General features: G+C 45.8%; 1 protein-coding gene across 2 annotated transcripts in view; it reads left to right on the top strand.

The window, feature by feature from the left end:
- Positions 1 to 26,679, top strand: part of MAML2 (mastermind like transcriptional coactivator 2) — a 237,607-nt gene that overhangs the window by 159,754 nt on the left and 51,174 nt on the right. The window contains exons 2-3 of one of the 2 annotated variants that reach the window (XM_084842644.1): positions 2,624 to 4,065; positions 20,275 to 20,327. In XM_084842644.1, the coding sequence (XP_084698770.1) occupies positions 2,624 to 4,065; positions 20,275 to 20,327 (1,495 nt within the window). Of the gene's footprint in view, positions 1 to 2,623; positions 4,112 to 20,274; positions 20,328 to 26,679 lie in introns of both variants that reach the window. The other variant, XM_084842645.1, reaches the window with a different exon arrangement.

Here is a 26,679-nt window from a genome sequence, read left to right as displayed (position 1 = left end):
AATAGCAACAACAAAAAGGCTGTTTTCTCCCTCCTAAATTACGCTGTTAGAACCCACAATCTGTAGTAACTCAGATGTAGATTTGTACTTATGTATGAAAGAGTTTAGGCCTGTAGGATGCAGTATGTCATTTGCTCCACCCATCAATCCACCGTTTTGCTTCTGGCTTCTCTACCCTCAGCCACTATATTACACTGGCTCTGGCTGGTAGACCTCAGGGTTCTAGAGAAAGTAGATTTCAGAAGCCCAAAGTCTGCTCACACTTGCCTTATAGAGAGCTGCTGCTGTTGCTAGTTGATATAGACAAAATAGGGCTAGATAGACGAATGGCCTGACTTTGCATAAGACAGCTTGATATGTTTGGAGACAGCCTTCCCCATCCCGGCACCCTTCAGATTTTTTGGACTACAACTCCCATCAGCCCCAGCCAGCATGGCCAGTGGTCAGGCATGCTGCAAGTTATAGTTCAAAACATGTGGAGGACACCAGGTTGTGGAAGGCTGGTTTAAGACAACAGAAAGCTTTTTGAGTGGGTAAGGGTACAATCCCATGCAGGTTCAGAAAGGAAAAAAGTCCTAAAGCTCCCAGCATTCCCAAGCCAGCATGGCTGGCTGGGGAATGCTGGGAGTTGTAGGACTTTTTCCTGTCTAAACCTGGATATGGTTGTGCCCTAAAGGTGGTACGGTTGAAGAGAAGATCACAGGGAGAGATACAACCAGAAATAAGGGAGTGTGGCTGTCATAATTCTCAAGGCTTTAAATGCAGTGTGGGTACGTGACGGTGGGTGGTTTTTTAAAACGATCTTCATTACCCCCCATCATTTCACCCAATGCCAAGCCATCAAATTCCTTTGTATTCCTTGCAGAGTTTAAAGATTGGCATGGATCTGGGAGACAACGGTTGTGAAAATGAAATCTCATTATCAGTCTTGGGAATTGTGGTCGATATAAATATTTGTTTTCACTTACTCCAAGCTCCTGGGATTTGGAAGAGCTACTGATCTTGTAAAGTAGTAAATTAATGAAATAAACACTGGGAAGAGCAAAATGTGCTGCCAGGCTACAGTTTTTGTTGCCTGGAGACTTCCTCCTTTCACGAGAAGAATTTGGGGCTGGGAGAGTGATTCTGGTTTAGTAGAAGGAGAACAAAGATTATTGGGAAAAGAAGCAAATGCAATTTACCAGGTTTACGAGAAGGAAAGCATGTGGTGTGTGGGGGGGGAGAAACAACGCAACGAGTTATTGTGGCCTTTGAGTTACCCCATTCTCTTTATAGTTCAAATTTTACCAAGTTAGGTAGCCAAGAATTACTGCTCACTGATGTCTTCCCATTGTAATCTTCAGCTGAATTTAGTGCACATGAAATCTGTTATACATAGATTTTGTTCAGAGTTGGACCTACCAAACTGAAGGTAACTTAAACATCTAGCTCAGCTCAGGCCGAAACTTTTTAACCCTGAACAAGTCTAAATATTCATTTCACATTTGGTAAGATGGCAAAAATGATAGCCTGTTTCACCGGGACATAGAGGGAACAAATAACAGTATCATCAACAGTAAAGTGGTATAAAGGGGCATGGTCCCATCAAATTTGAGGGAATGGTTTAGCTGTACTTCTATACAATTATTCAGAGCAGCAGCATCAAAAACTAAAATAACTTGTAATGATAGCTAATCTCAGATAGGAGATGGCACCTGAAGGAGGAGGAGGAGGTCTCATCAGTGTTAAGCACTTTTAAGATCTATTGATTTCAATGGACCTCTTGTGTGCTATATAATCCCTTTTGTGTAAAAATATCATATTCGTCTGTCTGTCTATCTGTCTAATCCCACACACACATTGTATAGATGCCATTTTAGGACATTTGTCAGATTACAGAGAGATGAATGAGGGGGTCAAATTAAAGCACAGAGCATATAGATTTGCTAAAAAATAAAAGTTAAAGGGACAAAACTTCCCAAGCCATTGGTTCTGTTGCTATAGCAACACAGATCATTGGATGTCTGAAAAATTAGCCATGTTATGGAACGCTCATGAACGTTTTAACTGGTCAGGAGTTGTATTCTCAGCACAGAAGGCATTGGGACAGAAAGGGCTGTGAGTTGTTGGTGGGAAGAAGCAAGGAAGCACATTTCTGCAGCAGTGATCAGCTTTGAGGTTGAATGTCACAATGGAATATATGTGAGTGGAAGGGTCCGTGTGTCTGTGGCCTACATGAGCGTTCTCTGAGCATGTGGGCAATGTTTGGGGGTTGTGAGATGTGTTTGCATGAGTGGATGCATAACAGATAAGTTACTTCAAATTAAAAAAAAAAATGACTGCATATGTCTCCTCTTACAGGCTCTACATGGATTTCCAAATAGTCAGGAGGAAAGTGCAGTATAAGACCTTTGTAGAAGGCCTGGCAGTTTGCTAGCAGTCTGTAAGAATACAGATAATATAATATTCCATTTTGGGGTGCCATTGATAGAAGATACTGTTGTAATGTCCACAGTGGGCAGACATTCATGAATTAAAATTTCAACACCAGTGTTATAGGCACCACATTAGACCCAACATGTTAATGCATTAATTATAGTGATATTTTTGAATATCTGCTAAAGGATATTTTTGTTTCTTTCAGCTCCAAGGTTCCTTGAAGAGAAAACTGGTGGTAAATCTGTCGCCAGCCAATAACAAGAGATCAAATGGTATTGCTGACAGCACCTTCCTTGATATTAAGAGGATCCGAGTTGGGGACAATAATCTTTCTGTGGGACGTGGGCACTGCAGTAACAATTGCCAAAACCAGTCAGTGTTAGGATCCTTGACAGTTGGTCAATGTTCACAAAGGAAAGTCAGCAGCCCAACAAACAACGCCCACTCAAATGCGAATGGGATGTTCAACATGGCTCTAAAGGAGGTAAAGAAAGAGCCAGGAGAAACCCTGTCTTGCAGTAAACACTTGGATGGTCAGGCATCCCAGGTTTTTTCTAATAGATATGGAGAAGATACAGGGGACCAGTTGATGGACCCAGAACTTCAGGAGCTATTCAATGAACTGACTAATATTTCAGTGCCACCTATGAGTGACCTTGAACTAGAAAACATGATAAATGCTACCATCAAGCAAGATGAGCCATTTAACATTGACCTTGGGCAGCAAATCCAGAGAGCTCCTCCAGTCAGATCTTCTTCCCTGCAGATGGATAAAATGGTGATCAAGCAAGAGTATTCACCAGCTATGAGCCAATCTTCTGTGGGGTCACCCCAAATGAGGCCTTCCTCTACAGGTCCAGCTTTCACAATGTCTGGTGCTGCCATGTCCACCTCATCGCCGATTCCTTCGGCACCTCAGACTCAAACTCCTCCAACTCAAGTGTCTTCTGTTCCCAACCGACCATTGGCCAATTGGCAAGAGGTCTCTCATGCCCAGCAGTTGAAACAAATAGCGGCCAACCGACAGCAACATGCCTTGATTCAGCAAGGTCAGCAAAGCCAACCATCATCCACTTGGCCTGCTTTGTCATCTGCGGAATCTTCCGCTGGATCGTTTGTCCAGGAGAAAATCTCCAGCCCTTCTTTCCATCAGCAGCAATTCAGTCCACAGAACTCTGGAATGTCTGGAGTCCCTGTAAATGGGAATCCATCCAAAGGGATGAGTAACTACATCTACCGGCCAAACTCCATGTCCCAGGGAAGTTCCATAAACACCATCATGCAAAGAAAGCCTCAGGACCTCAGCAGAGTTTATATAAGCAACAGCCAGATGTCGCTGGAGGAGCCTCAGAACAACATCAAGCCTTTGTTTCATTTCAGCTCGGAGCAAGCCAGTCAGCAGATGCCTTCCATTTTGAGCTCCCAAAGCAAGCCTTCCCTTCTGCACTATGCACAGCAGCAGCCCCAGCAGCAGCCTAACTCAGTAGCTGTGCAACAACAGACCCAGCAACAGCAGCAAACACAGCAGCAGCAGCAGCAGCAGCAACAAACTGCCCAGCCTCTCCAAAGCCAGCCTCTCCAAAGGCCACCAAACATATCATTAGCCTTACAGCAAAAGATCATGCTCCAGAAAATGCTGCAAAATCAGCCCGTTTCAGGACTGCAGTATCCTGTTCCGCCACAGCATCAACTGGTAAGGTTGCTTCCTTGCACAGGATATTTCAGTTTACTGATGGATTGGGTTGGATTGGAATTGTACCCCTGAGAGCCAGAGTGGTGTAGTGGCGAGAGTGTTGGACTGGGAGCCAGGAGATCCGGGTTCTAGTCCCCACTCGGCCATGGAAGCTCACTGGGTGACTTTGGGCCTGTCACAGACTCTCAGCCCAACCTACCTCACAGGGTTGTTGTTGTGAGAATAAAATGGAGAGGAGGAGGAGGATAATGTAAGCCGCCTTGGGTTCCTTGCAGGAGGAAAAATGGCGGGATATAAATGCAATAAAATTAAAAAATAAAAATAAAAACCCCGCCTTTCTACCAAGAAAAATGGTACTCAAGAAGGCTAATGATGCTCAAGGCGAGTTGGAAGGGGTCTTGTAGGCCATCTAGTCCAACTTCCTGCTCAATTGACTTAGGGTGGAATCCTATACATGTTTAGACAGAAAAAAGGCCTACAGCTCCCAGCATGCCCCAGCCAGCCAAGTTGGACGGGGACTCCTAGGCCACCTAGACCAACATCCTGCTCAATTTGCAATCCTATGCATGTTTAGACAGAAAAAAGACCTACAACTCCCAGCATGCCCAAGCCAGCTGAGTTGGAAGGGGACTTGTAGGCCATCTAGGCCAGCTTCCTGCTAAATTTCAATCCTTCGCATCTTTAGACAGGAAAAAATGCCAACTCCCAGTATGCCCAAGCCAGCCATGCTGGTTTGGGCATGTTGGGAGTTGTAGGCCTTCTAAACATGCATAGGATTGTGCCTTTAATTATCTTATGGCAGGGGGCTCTTTAGATGACAATGTATATAACTTCCTTCAAAATGTGGTAAGCCAGCCCTGTTGTCTTTGGGGGCCCTCCTATTCATTCTACTGAGTGGGGTTCTGAACATCCACCCCAGAGTCAGGCCCTGATGGTACCACCAGCAGGAAATTGAGAGCTAGAGCATCCCCAACCATTGGTTCTCCAGTCTCTTGTTGAAGACCTCCAGGGAGGGCGATCCCCCACTCCATCCCAGGTAATTGTTCATGGTCAAACTGCTCTTCCCATTAAGAAATGCAAGCCCAATAGGAGTCTGTCCTCCAGCGTTGTCGCTCATACTGGGCCTGCCACAGACAGCTGAGGGGGAAATGATGTCAGTTCAGAGTGAGAGCAGTGCTTCCTGGCTTAATCACATGGGTGATCGCCATCAATCAGGGAATATGGTATGGATGTGATGACATCACAGTGCGGCATTACAAGTTAGTTTTGTGTAGGTGTTGATGGCACAGAGGGCAAAGTCAATTCAAAGGGAGGACAGTGCTTCTTGAATAGGTGAACACTTTTGAAGCAGTTACTGAAAAATAATCAAGGAATGGACTTTTTGACACTGCCAAAAAAATGTTTATAAAGAACAGTGAGTACTGTTGGCTTGGCCCTGCTTTGAATGTAATGTAAGGGCTCTGCTGTGTGAGAAAAGAGAACTTCCTGTTCATATATATGGATGGGGCACGAACATATTCTGCTAGCTAGTGACCATGGTCTTCAGTGCTTGGCTTGGTTTCAAGAGACCAGCTAGGTTATTTGCCAGATCAGGAGAAACATCATGATCGATAGCCATGCATGGCACTCCCACAACTACCAGATGAGCCAAAAGGGCACTGGCCCAAATGGTGGAACTCATCTGACAGCTTAGAGCAGGGGCATATTTGGGAATCTGAGAAACTGCTGTGAACACCACCACAAAATGGCTTCCATGGAGGATGTGACTAGTCATATAATGGCTGCCATGGAGGCCTGGCTAATCAAGAGGTGTGGCCGGGGAAGGTGGAAGAGAAATAGCAAGACTTGAGGCTGGGAGGAAGGAGGAAATGGAAAGAGTTGCTTCCTTGTCCACCTAACCTTCCATCCACACAGACCTTCCCTCTTTCTCTCTCTCCACTCCCAGCCTCTAGCCTTGCTATTTCTCTCCCTCAGCCCCTTTCCTCACTAATTGTCTCCCTTCCTTGTCCTAAGCCTTATTCTTTCTCTCCCTTCCTAGCCCCTAGCCTTGTTCTTTCTCTCCTCCTACCTCTTTATCTTGCTGTTTCTCCCCCCTCCTAGCCTCTAGCTTTGCTCTTTCTTTCCCCTCTCTCCCTTTGCCTTGCTTTCTCTTCCTGCCTGCTGATCAGCTGATCAGCAGCAGGTTAAGGAACAGGAAGGAGAACCTGGCACCCTCATGTTTTTCATGTTTTTTATTTAAAAAATTGTTTTGAAGGGGGCAAGGAGTGAAGAGCTTTGTGGGTGCTATTGGAAGTGCTACGTTGGGGAACCCCTGGCTTAGATCAAACTTTCCCAACCTGGTGCCCTCCAGATGTGTTGGACTGAAAACCCTATCATCCCCGATGGAGGAGGAGTGTAGTCAAACACATCTGGAAGACATCAGGTTGGGGAGGGCTGGCTTCGAGAAAAGTCAAAGCAGGTAGGAGAAAGGTGCAGAATCTCTGAGCTAGGCTGGGATTAATGCTGGAGCATGGCGTGTACAGGTGTTTCCAGACAGAGGGCTCCTACCATTTACTAATTAGAAGGTATTGTGCATCTATTCCATTTTTTCTCCTGAACAGATTTTCTGCGGTAAGAGAAAAGACAGGTGAAGCGGTGGGAAAATATGGAAGGGTTACAGGAGGAAGACGACATTGTCTGAATCCCACATAAAATTCTGTGAATGAGGCAGGGCAATGAAGTTATAAAAACCTTGTCTGAAGCACCCCAGAACACAGGCATGACAGATCTAGTAGCTCAGGAAGAGAGCTTTGATGGGAGTCTCAGGTAGCAACCAATTGGCTGCCAGTGGTTTGTCACCGGACAGCGATGCACGTAAGTCAGAGAGCAGGCTGTTTTCTAGATGAAATGTCAGAAAGCAATAGTGCAGAGAAGACGTTTGTACTGCACTTTTCTAGGCATAAACTCCAGTTCTATAGCTTCCAGCGGGTAGGATGTTCCCTTACAACTCCATGGTTCCTCTAGTGAGGAAACAGTGGTACATAGTCTAGAAAAAGTTCTGGGGAGATGCAGTTTGCTTATTTGCATTAGCTTGCCTGAAATCACACAGGCTGATCTCCAGTATGGTGTGAGAAGTGTGGTTTTTTAAACTCCTTGCCATAAAAATATGCACTTGCAAGCCTCAAGCATTGTTTTCAGTCAATCTGGATCTCTTGTGGAAAAGTTTGTTGTTGTTTATTCGGTCAGTCGCTTCCGACTCTTCGTGACTTCATGTACCAGCCCACGCCAGAGCTTCCTGTCGGCCATCACCATCCCCAGCTCCCCCAAGGTCGAGTCCATCACCTCCAGAATATCATCCATCCATCTGGCCCTTGGTCGGCCCCTCTTCCTTTTGCCTTCCACTTTCCCTAGCATCAGCATCTTCTCCAGGGTATCATGTCTTCTCATTATGTGGCCAAAGTACTTCAGTTTTGCCTTTAATATCATTCCTTCAAGTGAGCAGTCTGGCTTTATTTCCTGGAATATGGACTGGTTTGATCTTCTTGCAGTCCAAGGCACTCTCAGAATTTTCCTCCAACACCACAGTTCAAAAGCATCTATCTTCCTTTGCTCAGCCTTCCTTATGGTCCAGCTCTCGCAGCCATAGGTTACTACAGGGAATACCATTGCTTTAACTATGCGGACCTTTGTTGTCAGTGTGATGTCTCTACTCTTAACTATTTTATCAAGATTTGTCATTGCTCTCCTCCCAAGAAGTAAACATCTTCTGATTTCCTGGCTGCAGTCAGCATCTGCAGTAATCTTTGCACCTAGAAATACAAAGTCTGTCACCGCCTCCACGTTTTCTCCCTCTATTTTCCAGTTATCAATCAAGCTGGTTGCCATAATCTTGGTTTTTTTGAGGTTTAACTGCAACCCAGCTTTTGCACTTTCTTCTTTCACCTTCGTCATAAGGTTCCTCAGCTCCTCCTCACTTTCAGCCATCCAAGTGGTATCATCTGCATATCTGAGATTGTTAATGTTTCTTCCAGCGATTTTAACTCCAGCCTTGGCTTCATCAAGCCCAGCATGTCGCATGATGTGTTCTGCGTACAGATTGAATAGGTAGGGTGAGAGTATACAACCCTGCCATACTCCTTTCCCAATCTTAAACCAGTCTGTTGTTCCATGGTCTGTTCTTACCATTGCTACTTGGTCGTTATACAGATTCCTCAGGAGGCAGACAAGATGACTTGGTATCCCCATACCACCAAGAACTTGCCACAATTTGTGATGATCCACACAGTCAAAGGCTTTAGAATTGTCAATAAAACAGAAATAGATGTTTTTCTGAAACTCCCTGGCTTCATTATCCAGCGGATACTGGCAATTTGGTCTCTAGTTCCTCTGCCTTTTCTAAACCCAGCTTGTACATCTGGCAATTCTCGTTCCATTAATTGTTGGAGTCTACCTTGCAAGATGGCATGAGAAATAAGTGCCACTGTTCGATAGCTTGAACATTCTTTGGTGCTTCCCTTTTTTGGTATGGGGATATAAGTTGATCTTTTCCAATCTGTTGGCCATTGTTGTGTTTTCCAAATTTGCTGGCATATGGCATGCATCACCTCGACAGTATCATCTTGCAAGATTTTAAACAGTTCAGCTGGGATACCATCATCTCCTGCTGCCTTGTTATTAGCAATGCTTCTTCAGGCCCATTCAACCTCACTCTTCAGGATGTCTGGCTCTAACTCACTGACCACACCATCAACTCCATCCCCGATATTATCCTTCCTATACAGATCTTCCGTATATATGTTGACAAGCGTAGAGGGCCCCTTCACATGCTGGCCACCAGGGGCTGGGACCACTGGGCAAGGCAGCGAGGGCGCATGGCTAGCCTGCACATGCCACGACCACATTTTTCATGCTTCTAACACATGAGGTTGTGGAAAAAAGGAGGGTAAGGGGAGACATGATAAAAGTGTACAAGATGATGCGTGGTGTGGAGAAAGTGGCTAAGGAGACATTTTTCTCTGTCTCTCATAATACTAGAACCCAATGGGGTCATCCTATGAAGCTGATTGGTGGGAGATTGAGAGGACATAGAAGGACGGACTTCTTCACACAGCGCATAGTTAAACTATGGAATTTTCTGCCTCAGGATGTAGTGATGGCCACCAACTTGGATGGCTTTAAAATAAAAAGGGATTGGACAAATTAATGGAGGATAAAGCTATCAATGGCTACTAGTCCTGATGGCTCTAGTCTATGCTACCTCCAATATCAAGGGCAGTATGCCTGTGTATACCGGTTGCTGGGGAACATGGGCAGGAGGGTGCTGTTGCACTTATGTCCTCCTTGTGGGTTTCCTATGGGCAGCTGGTAGGCCACTATGTGAACAGAATGCTGGACTAGATGGTCTTATCTAGCATGGCTCTTCTCATGTTCTTATGTGTGTTGTAATAGCATATAAAGCATTGATGGTGAATTTGAGTTTTCACGTGACTCAGCACCCAAAACCAGAAACCTAACTGCTGATAAAACTGTTCCTACTAATGAAATTTTCTTTCTGAGGGCCAAACTTAGTGAGCAAGAGGCGGCCTTAGTGAGCAAGAGGCGGCCTATGGCAAACCGGTTTTGTGGGATCGGTTCCAGCTTCTTCCTCCTGATGAAGTGGACGAGGTGCTTTCATCTGTAAGGCCAACCACCTGCTTACTTGATCCTTGCCCATCTTGGCTCATTATGGGCTGCAGAGAGAGACTGGGTGAGGGGATCAGGGCAGTGGTGAATGCCTCTCTTGAGGAGGGAGTGATGCCATCAGCCTTCAAGGAGGCAGTGATAAGACTGCTCTTAAAGAAGCCCTCCTTGGATCCCCAAATTCTGAACAACTTTCGCCCAGTCTCAAATCTGCCATTTTGGGGCAAGGTGATTGAGCGGGTGGTGGCGATGCAGTTGAAGGCACACTTGGAAGAAACCAATTATCTAGACCCATTTCATTTGGGCTTCAGGCCTGAGCATGGGACAGAAATGGCCTTGGTCGCCTTGGTGGGTGATATGAGGAGGGCTCTGGATAGGGGTGAATGCTCCTTCCTTGTTCTCCTCGACCTCTCAGCAGCATTTGATACCGTTGACCACGGTATCCTCCTGGACCGCCTGGACGGGTTGGGCATTGGAGACACCATATTGCGGTGGTTCTGGTCCTTCCTCTCCGGCAGGTACCAGAGGGTAGCACTGAGAGAGGAGGTTTCGGACCCGTGGCCACTCACTTGTGGGGCACCACAGGGTTCCATCCTCTCCCCGATGCTATTTAACATCTATGTGAAGCCGCTGGGGGCTATCATCAGGAGGTTTGGGGTGCGGTGTCATCAGTATGCGGATGACACGCAGCTCTACCTCTCGTTCAAATCTTCACCAAGGTTGGCCATAGAATCCCTGTCCAAATGTCTGGAGATGGTGAGTGGCTGGATGGGGAGGAATAAGCTGAAGCTGAACCCTGACAAGACCGAGGTACTTTTGGTGGGAGACAAGAGGAGGCTGGGGGATGTTGACCTGGTGTTGAATGGGGTACGGCTATCCTTGAAAGGCCAGGTCCGCAGCCTGGGGGTCATTGTGGACTCCCAGCTGTTCATGGAGGCTCATACCAACTCCATCTGATACGGCGGCTGCGCCCCTTCCTTCCCGACCACCTGCTCCCATCGGTAGTACATGCCCTGGTCTCCTCTCGTTTAGACTACTGTAATGCGCTGTACGTGGGGTTACCCTTGAAGATGGTTCGGAAGCTGCAGCTGGTACAGAACACGGCGGCTCGCCTGATTAAAGGCAGCCGTTGGCAAGATCACATCACTCCAGTGCTGAAGGAGTTGTACTGGTTACCAGTTGTTTTCCGGGCCAAATTCAAGGTGTTGGTTTTGACCTTTAAAACCCTATATGGTTCCAGCCCAGCCTATCTTAAGGAGCGCCTCCAGCAACACCAGACAGGCCGCTTAACAAGATCAGCCTCAGATGGCCTTCTCTCTGTCCCATCAGCCAGGACAGCTAGACTGGTGGGGATGAGGGAGAGGGCCTTTTCTGTGGTGGCCCCCACTCTGTGGAACTCTCTCCCTAAGGAACTCCGTCATGCCCCCTCTTTAATGAGCTTCCGCCGTGCATTAAAAACGTGGTTGTTCAGGCAGGCATTTGGGGTAGGTTAGGGTATTGTAGAAAATGTTTTTATTGTAGGATTTTATTGTTTTAAATTGTTTTATTATATGTTGTACATCGCCCAGAGTGGCTGGGTGACCAGCCAGATGGGCAATTAATAAATTTAATTAATAAATAATTTAATTAATAAAATAACAAACTAGATGTTATGGCAGGAAATCTGATCATGGAACTCTCCCAGTGTTTCAAAAAGTGAATAGCAGCTGTGGGGAGGGGAATTCCTCTTATGTTTGTCATGTTTCATGAACAATGCGCCTTGAATACAGTCCATAAATTAACAGATTTGACTATCACCAAAGCCCCATCCACTTAGGGTGGTGATTTACACGTTGCCAAAAAAGAGGAAGTGCATCACCAAAAAAGAGGACACCAATTTGCATAACGTTTGCTTTTGCAAATTTCTGCAGATAGCTGCACATTTAAAAAGAATAACTATACTCGAGCAAAGGGCTGGATGCGCCCAGTCTCGTCTGATCTCGGAAGCTAAGCAGGGTCAGCCCTGGTTAGTACTTGGATGGGAGACCGCCTGGGAATCAGGCTTCCTGCACTGAGCAGGGGGTTGAACTCGATGGTCTGGTACGCCCCTTCCAACCCTATGGTTCTATGATAATTTAAAGAGAAATTCAATGCATCCCACCATAGTTGCGAAGACTGACCAGGTGACCTGTGTGCCTGCTCAGTCTGCCGTCCAGCTGCTAACTGTGGATGGGCAACTTCAAGGCCCCTGCTGCTCTCCCTCCTTGTATTTCTTTGACGTTCAACAGACTTTAAACTTTGGCTGCCCATCAAATAGAGGACACCTTCAAATAGAGGACTGTCCTCTGTAAGGTAGGACACATGACCACCCTAGATGAAGCCCATCATAAAAATTAAACAAAACAAATTGTAACGATCAGGGAACGTGATAAACTGTACAAAAAACACAACACACAAGATCCAAGAAAATGCCAACTATGCAAAACCCACACATAATAACGATGAGCAGCCCTTAATAAAAAAGATGAGTTGACCTTCATCTCAGTTACAGTAAAACATACCACCAGGTTGTTATAAACACGGCAACGCAGCAAATACCAGGTTGGGAATCAAAATTGGGGAGGGGGGTATAGAAAAATACCCTTGAGGTGCAATCCTATGCATGTTCAGAAAGTAAGAAGTCCTACAATTCCCATGGCTGGCTGGGGGATGCTGGGAGTTGTAGGACCGTTTTTTTGTCTCATCGTGTATAGGATTGTGCCTTTAGGGTGTAATCATATCGAGATAGACGCCACCCTCTGAACTTGAAGGCTGATGCCTATCCAACGTAGGGCACATGGAACATGGAAGGGATCCTTTTCTCTGTGGTCCAGCTGCCCTGAATTTGTGGCTAGACACATGTTTTCGCATGTCTAGCCGTGGTTTGGGGAGGGGGACGGAAGGGCCTCAGAGACCCGATACGAAGCTGTCTAAAGCGGCTTCCACGGTCTCCTCCCCTCCCCCAGGATGGCCCGCTTTTCACCCTCTCTGTACTCCAGTTACAAGCATGGAGACAGCGGTGGTGTGGAAAGAACCATGCTGGCTATGAGGGGGCAGGGGAGGGGGGAGGGAGCACAGTTTCTGAAAAACGTGGTCGGACGACCTCAGAAAAATCCTATGGCCCTCTAGACAGTGTCGACTCGAGTGGTCATAGGATTGCTCTCCCCATGAGTTAATTATATAAACTGCTTGGACCAAAGTCCCTCTGTCTTTCTCTGCCTTTGGCAGGAATTGGCAAGTAGCAAAGGAGCTCTGTGTTATTTATTACCTGTTCATGAGATGCCAGCCTGAGTTTACGTAAGTCCCCGGAGGAAAAGGGTTTGTTTTTTGTTGTTTTAAAGAAAGGACAATCTGGCTCAGTGGTGTCTGGAGTACTTCGAAGCTGAGCTTTCTGAAATCAGCTCAGTTTCACTGTAAGGGAAGTGAGTTGTCACACTCCAAAATAAAGAGCACCCCTTCACATAACAGACATCTGGCACCACCACCACCCCCGATCCTAGATCGATAGTGTTTTTCTCTCTCCATCTTTCTGCCATGTTTTGGCCATGATTTTTTTTTAACACCCTCACAAAACGTATCCACAAAGTGTCTCAGCAGACAACATTTGCTAAACCTTTCCTCAGCCATGATGAAGCGTCTCCAGCAATCTGTCAGCACTGAGGAGAGAGAATGGGACTTTCATAAGCTTCCATAGCTTTGGAAGCTGTGCAAGGAAATGGTGTGTTGTTGTTTTTACCACGCTGAAGCAAGAAATGGCTAAAAGCAGCCTTCTCTCCTTCTCTCCCCCCCCCCCGCCCCGTGGCTACTAAGGAAGCAGTAAGGAGACCAAAGTGGGAGGCTAGGCAGGGAACAGAACCACAAACATTTGTAGGTTTTCCTGATTAATGTCCTGCAATATAGGCCCAAACAAAAGGGGGCAGTGAGAGATCCATGCAGCTTTTTGAGGGGCCTTGGGCACGACACCCTCCATGGGCCCCCTCCCTCAGGGAGTCTCCCTTCTCACTGCCATTGTCACCAGCTGCTGTTGCTCCTCTTCTTTCTCATCAATGGTACCACTAGCTTGCTTGACAGGCAGAGAGCCAGTGAACAGGTTGGCAGTGGCATCTGTGGCTCCTCCTTCTCACCACCACCATTGTCTGGGCAGGTGAACAAGCAGGTTACACTGATGAAGAGGAGGAACAAGTCCGGGGGCTCTTGCCAATGGGCCCCTGTTTGGATGTGGGCCCTTGGCAGGTGCCCAAGCATGCCTACTTTTGATGCCAGCCCTGGACTGCCTGTGTTATTTAAAGAATGGATCAGGACCATGGTGCAGGGAAGAGGGAGGTCATCCTTCCCCCCCCCCGCCATTTTCATTATCTAAATTGTCCCCCTCAGGCTGCTATTTGCACCAAGGGGGACCTACCTGCACGCATTCTGTGATCATTTCTCAATTAGCAATGGCTTTCTGTAAAGAAACTGTGTACAGTATCACTTATTAGCAAGAGAGACATTAAGGACACAGTCCTATGACCACTAGACAGGATCTAGATGGCCATAGGATTTTTCGGTTTCTGGGAGCTGAGCTCAGAGCCAGGGTTCCGAGCTCGGTTCTCAGAAACCTTCCTCCCCTCTCCCTCCCCCCCGACCTCATAGGCAATGAGGTTTCACCACCCGCCTTTCACACTACGCAGTAGCCACCTCGAATTGGAACCGGAATTTCCCACTTCCGTGCTCCCGCTTTCAATACCCTAATACCCGATATTTTCCCTTAATGTGCTCTGATTTTCTGCCTTTGCTACCATATCCAGTCGTAGTCCCCTCCCCCGGCTGTCCATATGCAGCGGTATTTGTATTTCCCTCCTGTCCAATCACAGCTCTCAATGGCCCCATGTCTTCTTCTGGCTACCAATCGCATAGCTTCCTCAGCAGCCCCCGTTTCCTCAGCAACAAGCAAGGGGCCGGATGTGCACGTGCTTGTCTGATCTCGGAAGCTAAGCAGGGTCGGTCCTGGTCAGTGCTTGGATGGGAGACCGCCTGGGAATCAGGCTTCCTGCACTGAGCAGGGGGTTGTTGTATCCCTTCAAATGAGACTAAGTGTTACCCCCTCCTATCCCCCGCTCCGGATGTTTTTTTTAAAAACTAAGGCGTTATCCTCGCAGAATCGGGGCTTCTCTGTGATGTGTTTTTTTCTAATTGAGGCATGATCTCCGAAGCTTCGAAGTTGTGAAGGGTAACACTTAGTCTCATTTGAAGGGATACAACAACCCCCTGCTCAATGCATGAAGCCTGATTCCCAGGCGGTCGCCCATCCAACTACTGACCGGGGCCGGCTCCGCTTAGCATCCGAGATCAGACAAGTGCGTGCAGGAAAACAGCACAGCACTTGAGTGTGAACCAAGCTTGTGCATTCGATGAAGCACTGCAACAGGGGAAATGGGTGAGTGTGACTAATCACGTTTTAATGCGAGAACGTTTAACCCGACGGGACACCAAATTCATTGCGATGGCGGGTGCAATGTAGATCGGCCCTTGTTCTCACACAAAGAGAGGTGATTTATAGCTTCCATTCATGGTTTTTAACAGACAGGATATCAAACCAGGTTTGATCCTGGTTAGATATCCTGATTTGTTAACTATGGTTTGTACAAACCACAGTTTCCTGTATTCAGACAAAGCAAGAAATAGTGACTTATTACAAACGATGAGAAGACATTTTAAATCTCCTCCTCTTGCATGTTAAGGAAGGAGGAAGGGTGGCAAGAGAGAGCCTGAGTCTGTTGCTCTTTGTTGCTTGCGGACATAACGATAAATACAGAAGCAGACATGCATAGCAATGATTTGTCATTACAGCTGAACTTGCCAGTATCTCTCTGTCCAGGAGAAGGAGGTTGACAGACAAGATTGTTTGCAGGCATCTAGAGCATTATTGTAGAAGATTATTTATCTGCCAGTAATGATTACGAAGCAGTGCATTTTCTTAATAAGCATTGCTAGAGAGACTTAATTGAGGCCATCTTTATTTAAAGGGCAACATAAGGTCACAAAATTTGGTTGTAGCTTTGGCTATCAAAGGGGGCATTGCATTTGTAGGCTTCATAAATATAAACATTGTTTTTAGTCAGAGCTGATAATTCTCCATAATTTTCTGGGCTCTAAAGCTTCCCCCAAAGTACTTTGAGTCATGGCTTTGTCAGCTACCATTTTGCTAAATGGAGGTACAAGTGGCTTATTTCTCTGTTTGTCATAGACGCTTGGTGTCAGTCTGGGAGGAGGGGAGATTGCTAACATTATGCCTTCTGCCATTAGGGACTAAACATAAAACAGAAGGAGAAATGCTTGGTTTCTTGGAAAAATGGGGGAATGAGCAAAGTAATTTTTGTTAATGTACGGGTGGGCTTTTGTTCATGTTCTAGCTGTCATCGACATTGTTTTTCCATTGGAGAGACTCTGCAAACAGTTTCTCCTTTCTCATTTTTTTCTGTTCGCAATGGAGTATAGGACACATTGTGCTCACTTTGCAGAAATTGCAGGTGTTTTTGTGCACGCTGATTCACGTTAGGGCCTGGGCAATACCTCCCTGCAAAATTTTACTCATCTCATCAAATCTCTGATTAAAACTTCCCTAAATATTCTGACATCGTCATCGTCATCATCGTTATTATTTACATTTCTATACCTCCCCACAGCCGGAGCTCTCTAGGCGGCTTACAAAAGCAATATATATCTACAAACAAAGATGGTATCTGTTGGCAAAAATTATCTGTTTGTAATCTACAGAAAACTAAAAACAAAGCAACCCACCACCATCACATCATTTGAAGGTATTGTAGCTTTCAACATAATCCTAAGCATATTTACTCATAAGGAAGTCCCACTATGTTCAGTTTACATAGAAGGTACTCCCTCTTCCAAATAATTTCACTTCAGGTGAGATTTGGTATCATTGAGAGATACCACACTCTCTCACGCACACTTTCTCTCCCTGTGTGCATGTGTGTATCTCTCACACACACACAAACACATGCACACAGGCACGCACACACACAGTTTTACGAATCTCACCAAAATGCTTTTACCTCCCCTTGGAATTCCTAGGGGTTTCATCTGAGGACAAACCCACCCATTTGCTTCACCTCTGAACCACACATTATAAGAACATCTACATTTTGTTATGTAATGTAAGCCCTTTTCAGGTGTTTTGAAATTATATGCGTGGAGAGGTGGGTCTGCATGCGCCTGCCTCACCCCCTCCACCCACAACCTTCCCACACTGAACATGAAGGTCTCAGAGGGGATTGTAAATACATTCAACCACTGGCGCAGTGGCAAACCCAGAAGCTCAGGGCCCTTCGTGACAGTCACAGCCACGCCCCCTCACAGCCACGCCCCCTTCTAAGATTGCACAGCCTTGTAAGATAGACTGCCTTCACTGGGACCCAAAAACGGTGCAGCTGAGAGTAAGGCAATGGAATTTCAATGGGCTGTCTGAGAAAAAATGCAGGGGTGTTCATCTTTTTCACTCACTCACAAACATTTTAGGTTTTCAAAATATGATACTCTACGGAAGCTTCACCCTCTCAACTCAGCCCTCATGGACAGATCCCTTCTCATGTAAACAGCCCCCTTGCATGCTCCCTTAGTGCTCAAACACTGTTGTTGTTGTTGTTCAGTTGTTCAGTCATGTCCGACTCTTCGTGACCCCATGGACCATAGCACACCAGGCCTTCCTGTCCTGCGCTCTCTCCCGGAGTGTGCTCAAGTTCATATTCATTGCATCGGAGATGCTATCTAGCCATCTCATCCTCTGCCATCCCCTTCTCCAGCCCCAACTTACCCAGTAGCCTTTCCTAAGCTCCTTCATTATATCTCTCCCATCCCACAACAGAAACGACCACACACCCAGCTGGATTGAACCACACATACACACACACATACACACACACACCTTCTTTCTCCTCTGCCCCCAACTGATTTTTTTCTGTTTCCCTCCCCTCCACCAGGGTTTCTTTGCCCAGTTACATGCCAGCTTTGTACCAAAACATGTAGCTGACAGAGCAGGTTGCATTTGGCAATTCTGCTTACTGTAGAAACTAATGTTCAAGAATTAACACTGCAATCCAATGGGTGATTATTTCGAATTAAATTTACAGAGATCTTGGGAAGGCAGCTAAGGCTGCAGTCCTATGCACACTTACCTGGGAGAAAGCCCAATTGGCACTTGTACATAGTGGGCCTGACTTCTGAGGAAACATGCATAGGATTGTGTGATAAATCCTAAAAACTGGCACAAACCAGCCTCCTGCTCTGCCCCATAAGTAAATAATGGTGGCAGCGCCCACCCCCCGCTGCTGCCGTGGCCAGCAGCAGCAGCCCTGAATGGGTGGCCAGTATTGCAGGAGACGAGGGCAGCAGCAGGCGCTCAGGCACGGAGCAGGGATGGGTGGAGAAGCCAAGAGCTGGGGCAGGGGGGGAGAGGAGACTGCAGAGCTCCCTCAAGCTCCCTCTCTCGCTTGCTTCCTTTGTCTGCCCGGCTCTGCGTAGTAGATGAGAGGCAGCCGAGAGGCAGCTGCCCGCACTCCCTCTACTCCCTCCTCCTTCCCTAGCAGACTGCGACCCGGCTGGGGGCTGGCTTCAAAAAAAGTGCCAGAGCAAAGCCCCAGCACAACCCACCACCACTACACTGCTACATTCAACTAAACACAGTTAGTTGTCGCCACAGTTGGGAACCATGGGAAGGGCTGTAACCCTGTTTAAGATTCAACTTTAGACCTTCCTTTTCAATGCAGGAAAATGGTGGGTGGAGGGGATGGATGCAATTTCAGAATGCTGAATAGGGCTGTATGTTTTCCTTGTTCCAATACAAACTTCAGGAAGGCTATTGGGGGTAACCAGCCTATTTTAAATGCTCTCTTCCTAGCTGTATTTCCCCAGCACAGAGGAACACATTTTGAGATAGGGAACTGTGTGCGTTAGCCTGAACCTTCAAAGGGCAACCACACATATTGCTGGGAAGTGAGTACATCCTAGCAAATGTGTGGGATTCAGTCCCAAGCAAGACACTCTAGTGACGCAGTTATAGGTAAAGCCTAGCAGTAGATCCTAGCATGTATTTAAATACTAGCATCTGCTCAGACCATGACTGTCTTCCATGAGGTAGCAGCTAAATTCATGCTCACAGCCATGCACCATGAACGTTACCCATTTTGTGTGAATAGGCCACAGATAATATATGTATCCCCTTCATGGATCACTGCCTTGTTGCGGCGAAGGGGCTTGCGTAACTCAGTGAAGCCATAAGCTATGCCGTGCAGGGCCACCCAAGACGGACAGGTCATGGCAGAGAGTTCTGACAAAATGTGGTCCACTGGAGAAGGAAATGGCAACCCACTCCAGTATTCTTGCCGAGAAAACCCCATGGAATGTATCACAAGGCTAAAAGATATGACGCCGGAAGATGAGCCCCTCAGGTCGGAAGGTGTCCAGTATACTACTGGGGAAGAGCAGAGGGAATTTCCAAGTAGCGCCAGAAAGAGTGAAGCGGCTGGGCCAAAGCCGAAAGGACACTCAGCTGTGGATGTGTCTGGTGGTGAAAAGAAAATCCGATGCTGTAAAGAACAGTATTGTTTAGGAACCTGGAATGTCAGATCAATGAATCAAGGTAAGTTGGACGTGGTCAAACATGAGATGGCAAGATTGAACATCGACATGTTGGGAATCAGCGAACTCAAATGGACAAGCATGGGCGAATTTAATTCAGGTGACCATCATATCTACTATTGTGGGCAAGAATCCCTTAGAAGAAATGGAGTAGCACTCATAGTCAACAAAAGGGTGGGAAAAGCAGTACTGGGGTACAATCTTAAAAACAATAGAATGATCTCAGTACGAATCCAAGGCAAACCATTCAACATCACAGTAATTCAAGTCTATGCCCCAACCACTGATGCAGAAGAAGCTGAGGTTGAACAGTTCTATGAAGACCTACAACACCTTCGAGAAGTAACACCAAAAAAAGATGTCCTCTTCATCATAGGGGATTAGAATCCTAAGTAGGAAGTCAAGCAATAACTGGGATAACAGGCAAGCATGGCCTTGGTGTACAAAATGAAGCAGGACAAAGGCTAATCGAGTTTTGCCAAGAGAACACGCTGATCATAGCAAACACTCTTTTCCAACAGCACAAGAGGCAACTGTACACATGGACATCACCAGATGGCCAATATCGAAATCAGATTGATTATGTCCTTTGCAGCCAAAGATGGAGAAGCTCTATACAGTCAGTAAAAACAAGACCTGGAGCTGACTGTGGCTCAGATCATGAGCTGCTTCTTGCAAAATTTCGGCTTAAATTGAAGAACGTAGGGAAAATTACTAAACCATTCAGGTATGACATAAATCATATCCCTTATGAACATACAGTGGAGGTGAGGAATAGATTTCAGGGATTAGACCTGATAGACAGAGTGCCTGAGGAACTATGGATGGAGGTCCATAACATTGTTCAAGAGGCAGCAACTCAATCCATCCCAAAGAAAAAGAAATGCAAGAAAGCCAAGTGGCTGTTTGATGAGGCTTTACAAGTAGCTGAGGAAACAAAGGAAGCGAAAAGCAAGGGAGAAAGGGGAAGATATCTCCAAATGAATGCAGAGTTCCAGAGAATAGCAAGGAGAGACAAGAAGGCCTTCTTAAATGAACAGTGCAAGGAAATCGAGGAAAACAACAGAATGGGAAAGACTAGAGATCTCTTCAAGAAAATCGGAGATCTCAAGGGAACGTTTTGTGCAAAGACGGGCATGATAAAGGACAAAGAAGGCAGGGACCTAACAGATGCAGATGAGATTAAGAAGAGGTGGAAAGAAGAACTATACAGGAAAGATCTGAATGTCCCTGATAGCCATGATAGTGCGGTCCCTGAACTTGAGCTGGACATCCTCGAGAGTGAAGTCAAGTGGGCCTTAGGAAGCATTACTAACAACAAAGCTAGCGGAGATGACAGTATTCCAGCTGAGCTATTTAAAATCCTAAAAGATTATGCTTTTAAAGTGCTGCACTCAATATGCCAACAAATTTGGACCACTCAGCAGTGGCCACAAGACTGGAAAAGGTCAGTTTACATTCCAATTCCAAAGAAGGGCAATGCCAAAGAGTGTTCAAACTACTGTACAATTGCGCTCATTTCACATGCCAGCAAGGTGATGCTCAGAATCTTACAAGCTAGGCTTCAGCAGAATGCGAACCAAGAACTACTGGAAGTACAAGCTGGGTTTCGAAGAGGCAGAGGAACTGGAGATCAAATCGGCAACATTCGCTGGATCATGGAGAAAGCGGGAGAATTCCAGAAAAACGTCTATTTCTGCTTCATTGACTACGCTAAAGCCTTTGATTGTGTGGATCACAACAAACTGTGGCAAATTCTTCAAGAGATGGGAGTACCAGACCACCTTACCTGTCTCCTGAGAAACCTGTACGAGGGTCAAGAAGCAACAGTAAGAACCACACAAGGAACAACCGATTGGTTCAAAATTGGGAAAGGAGTACGACAAGGCTGCATATTGTCGTCCTGCTTATTTAACTTATATGCAGAGTACATCATGAGAAACGCCGGGCTGGATGAATCACAGGTCGGAATTAAGGTTGCCGGGAGAATTATCAACAACCTCAGATACGCAGACGATACCACCCTAATGGCAGAAAGCGAAGAGGATCTAAAGAGCCTCTTGTTGAGGGTGAAAGAGGAGAGGGCAAAAGCTGGTTTGAAACTCAACATTAAAAAAACGAAGATCATGGCATCTGGCCCCATCACTTCCTGGCATATAGAAGGGGAAGAAATGGAAGCAGTGACAGATTTTATTTTCTTGGGCTCCAAGATCACCGCAGATGGTGACTGTAGCCATGAAATTAAAAGACGCTTGTTCCTTGTGAGGAAAGCTATGGCAAACCTAGACAGCATAGTAAGAAGCAGAGACATCACCTTGCCGACAAAGGTCCGTCTAATCAAAGCTATGGTTTTCCCAGTAGTAATGTATGGCTGTGAGAGCTGGACTATAAGGAAGGCTGAGCGCCGAAGAATTGATGCTTTCGAACTGTGGTGCTGGAGAAGACTCTTACGAGTCCCCTGGACTGCAAGGAGGTCAAATCAGTCAATCCTTAAGAAGTCAACCCTGAGTGCTCATTGGAAGGACAGAGACTGAAGCTGAAGCTCAAATATTTTGGCCACCTAATGCAAAGAGAAAACTCTCTGGAAAAGACCCTGATGCTGGGAAAGACTGAGGGCAAAAGGAGAAGGGGACGGCAGAGGATGAGATGGCTAGATAGCATCACTGATGCAATGAATATGGACTTGAGCACGCTCTGGGAGAGAGCGCAGGACAGGAAGGCCTGGCGTGCTATGGTCCATGGGGTCACGAAGAGTCGGATACGACTGAACGACTGAACAACAACAAATATATGTATGTTTGGGACCTTGATATTTGAGGGAGCGCCTCTCCCTATAGAGAATGCATGCCTGAGGAATGAGATTTGTTGGAGGGGCCCTCCTCTGCAACCCACCAGTGCAAGACGTACACTATGGTGCGACAGAGAGGGCATTCTCTGCTGTGGCACCCTGGTTGTGGAATGCCCTCCCCTTGGAACCCCAGTTGGTGTGTACATTGGTTTCATTTCGGCGCCAAGTTAAAACATGGCTTTTTACCAAAACCTTTGAGGGCTAAATGCATTCGCTAAAGTCAAACACTGTTTTAACTGTTTTATTGTTTTAGATTTTAACTGGTATTAGCTTGTTTAATAGTTTAATATGTTTTTAGCTGTTTAAATTATTTAGTGTTTTATACTGTTTAAATTAATTTTATCTGTACGCCGCCCTGAGATCTTAAAGATATAGGGCAGGATACAAATGTTTTAAATAAATAGAAAATAAATAAAAATAAATATTATCTTACAATAACAGATCCCAGAAATCTCATTTCCAAGCACCTCTAGAAACTTGCCTGGTGGTCCACCTTGACCTCTCTGCCTGTCCCGTCTTTCTTGATTCCATCGGCTGGCCTTCTCCTATGGGAATGTGGGCCATAACACCTCTGGGTAATCTGATGTTTCTAATGGGAAGCAAGGAGTGCACAGACAATCATCAAAACAAAAAATTACGAGAATTATAATTTGGTGCGTCTGCGGGAGACAGTGCGACACTTACTCATGTCAGAACAATTTATTTATAGTGTAGATTTTGCATTGCTTTCCATTTTTATTTAGGGTGCATGTGTGGCTGCTGAAAGCAGTAGAGTGATGACTGCACCTCAAAGGAATAATTGGTTGTGGTAGTGTACTGTGTTGTTGGTAGCAAATACTGTGAACAGCAACTGATAATGTCTCTCTTTTCAGACTGCCTGATCCTAGGAACAGAAAAACATGTATACACTCAGTCATTTGAATTAAATAGTCATGCTTCTATATACCGTTATTCGGCTGGTAAACTGGCTGTTTTTCTAAGTTGCATGCCACATTAACCATATTCACAAGTTTACAAAAAAGCCACCACTGTCTTGGAGACAAAAAGATATTCTTAATGTCACCTGTGAACGCTCCCTTTGTCACTCCCTTATTACCAATTCCCATAGAAGGGGTTTTCTCCCACAAAGGAATTCAAAGCAAGTCAGAAGCTATTAGTGACCCATTAACCATTGGATTTGCACATTAATAGTTCATTAAAGTCATGTATGAAACGGGAAGGGAGGAATTAAGGAGGCTGAAATGTTTGCTGTCAGGATCCATAGATCCTGGTGGCAGGGCAGCGTCCTAGCGTTTGCAATGCTGCGATCAAAAGGATGCAAAGCTAATGAATTACTTTATTCATCTCCAGTGTGCTGTGTCTAGAGCAGGGGTTGCGGGGGGAAGACCTCTGCTCAAAGCAAAACAGAACAGGAACTGCAGTCAGGTCTATCTCCATCTCCTAATTAGAGAACTCAGGCTTCAAAACTGGCATGCAGTGAGCCTGAAGAATAACATGGGGGTTGGACTCGATGGTCTTATAGGCCCCTTCCAACCCTACTGTTCTATGAACGTGGCCCTGCATTTTCAGAATAAGTAAAGCGAAGCATTCAAGGCAAAGAATAAGGCGAGTCCCTTGCATGTGGCTTCTCCACAACAGTGCTTGCAACCATCCCAGGCCTCTTAGGGAAAAGGAAGCATTGTTCAGAGTATTGTTTTATGTAGAGTGGAAGCAAGAAGCGCTTGGATGCGGTTACTTACAATTCTATTCACTTCTCTAGTGACTTGAGCGGTGAGAGAAGTTTATTTATGGTGTAAACTAGGCTAGAGCAAGTCTCAGAATTTTACCCTGGGCAGCTCCATGTCAAGTTCACCCCCTCTGCAACGTGTGGTAAAACTTATCCTGACATTATCACAACAGGTAGGCCTCCCCCGACCCCGTTTGTTTGTTTGTTTGTTTGTTTATTTATTTATTTATTTTATTAATCGCCCATCTGGCTGGTCACCCAGCCACTCTGGGCGATGTATAACAATAAAAGAGTTAAAACAATAAAATCCTACATTAAAAACATCATCAAAAATACCCTAACCCACCCCAAATGCCTGCCTGAGCAACCACATTTTTAATGCGTGGCGGAAGCTCATTAGAGAGGGGGCATGGCGGAGTTCCCTAGGGAGGGAGTTCCACAGAGTGGGGGCCACCACAGAGAAGGCCCTCTCCCTCGTCCTCACCAGTCTAGCTGTCCTGGCTGATGGGACCCATGTGATGTGGAGCGGTGGTGAGGAACAGAGTGAAACGTCAGGCCATGTTTCTAGTGGCAGCCCCATAACTGTCATAATGACTGTGCAGTTCTGCCCAGTGCATTTCTTAAAACATGGGTCTCAACATCAGACCATATCAGATGAAGACTCTCATTAGAACTCTCGTACTTGGCTTTTTAAAAATAACAGTAATAATAATAACAACTACAACAACAACTATTCTTGTCCTTGTTTTATTTAATTTATATAATAAATTTATATCTCACCTTTAGAAAACATGTTCTCACAAGGCAACTTACAATAATATATAAATTAAACAATTTATAACAAAATAACTGTGCATAGACTTCTGTGGCTGGACCAAAACGCAGCTTTCCTTCTGTCTGAGCCTTGATCCTTTGCATCTACACCTCATTGTAGAATTTCACATTGCAGAACACGAGTGAATGATCAGGAGATACTAAAAAAACAGCAACAGGTGGTTTATATCCTGCTACCAAATTTATGAGCTGATCAACAGAGCAGACCGGACCATGTCTGGGGGCAGGGGGGACACTGATATCGCCTGTGCTGAACCCCTGTCTCTCTTATGCAAAGGTCTGAGACCTTTTTCATACTAAAATGATGTTGATGTGCATTTCTTTAGAGACAGCTTCCTTAATACCATCCTGTGATGTTCCTTCACATTATCCTTATTTATTTATTTGTTTATTTGTTTAATACATTTCTAATCCACCTGGTAAATAATAACTAAATAAATACATATGAAATGATTAAATTGCTTTGATATGAGCTTTCTGGAGCCATTTGACCACGGCCCAAGCATCATTTTTGCCCCAGTACAAACATGTCGCACAGGTTCCCTCTCATGTACATAAACCATGATCCCATCCCATGGATACTACGTCATGAGTCATGAAAGAAAAGTTTCTATTGTAATTCTGAAATTACATTTTCTACATTTCTGAAATTACACGTAGGGGCTTTTCTACCATGTCCTCACCACCCCCCTTTACTTTTTTTATTTAACGTAACAGCCAGCCTGAAGAAGAGTCCTACAAAGAACCAATTCCCTAGGGAGGTAGTGGGCTCTCCCACACTGGAGGCATTCAAGACGAGGCTGGACAGCCATCTGTCAGGGATGCTCTGACCAGGATTCCTGCAATGAGCAGGGGGTTGGACTCGATGGTCTTGTAGGCCCCTTCCAACCCTATGATTCTATGAAAGCTTGCTAACTATTTTGCAACTTATTTATTCTAATGGACCAACATGGCTGCAAACATGGTATAAATACACCAATTCACCCTAAAGCTATATTTTTCTGGGGTTCTTCACTGCTAAATCGTGAATTATTTTCCAAAAGCCAATTTATCTTGCAAATTCACACTCTACAGACAAAATTGGTCGGTGGCTTAACCGTTCTTGCCCCATAGCAAAGGACTTCCTGTAGGGGATGACTGATTGGTGTTACTTAGCATTTTTTAGTTCACTTTTTTTAATCTCCTTACGTTTCTGGCCAGACATGGCAGTATGGTCTGAGTGTGTGTGACTGTGCATGTCTAGGTGGGAGAGAGACTGGGTTTGCACAACACACTAACCCACACTCAGTGGTTGAGTGTGGGTTGTTGATGAACCGTGGGTTACCGTGTTGTCTGAATGCAGCCAGGATGGCTTGTTAACCATGCAGCGTGGCTTATTTTTCTTGAACGAGCCACATTGAGAACCCATGGTTTGTTGATGGGTTGTTCAGGGTGGTTAACAAACCACCCTGCACAGTTAACAAGCCACCTTGAGGAATATGTCCTGGGTTCAGACAACACAGTAACTCACGGTTCAACGAACAACCCATGGTTCAACAACAACCTACACTCAACCACTGAGTGTGAGTTAGCATGTTGTGTGAATAGCTCCAGAGAGAGAGAGAGAAAGCCCATTCACATGATCACGAGGGGAGGGTGGGTAAAGGAACCACACTGCAGGGAGGTGTAGGAAAACCATGACATACATTCCCCCCACACAACCGCAAAACCATGCCGGGCAGCATGGTTCCCTTACCCATCCCCACTCCATGGTTCCCTCATCATCCTTCTGCCACTGCAGCTATGTATCCCAGTGGCCACTGCAGTGTGAATAGGGGTGCGCCAGCCATCACTATGTGACTGCGACCA

The sequence above is a fragment of the Heloderma suspectum genome, chromosome 3, assembly GCF_057233095.1.
Source record: "Heloderma suspectum isolate Gila_16-S chromosome 3, 16-S_ref, whole genome shotgun sequence".
In the NCBI taxonomy this organism is placed as follows: Eukaryota; Metazoa; Chordata; class Lepidosauria; order Squamata; family Helodermatidae; genus Heloderma; species Heloderma suspectum.
Note: the sequence above shows the minus strand (reverse complement) of the source record. Positions and strands in the feature narration are given on the sequence as shown.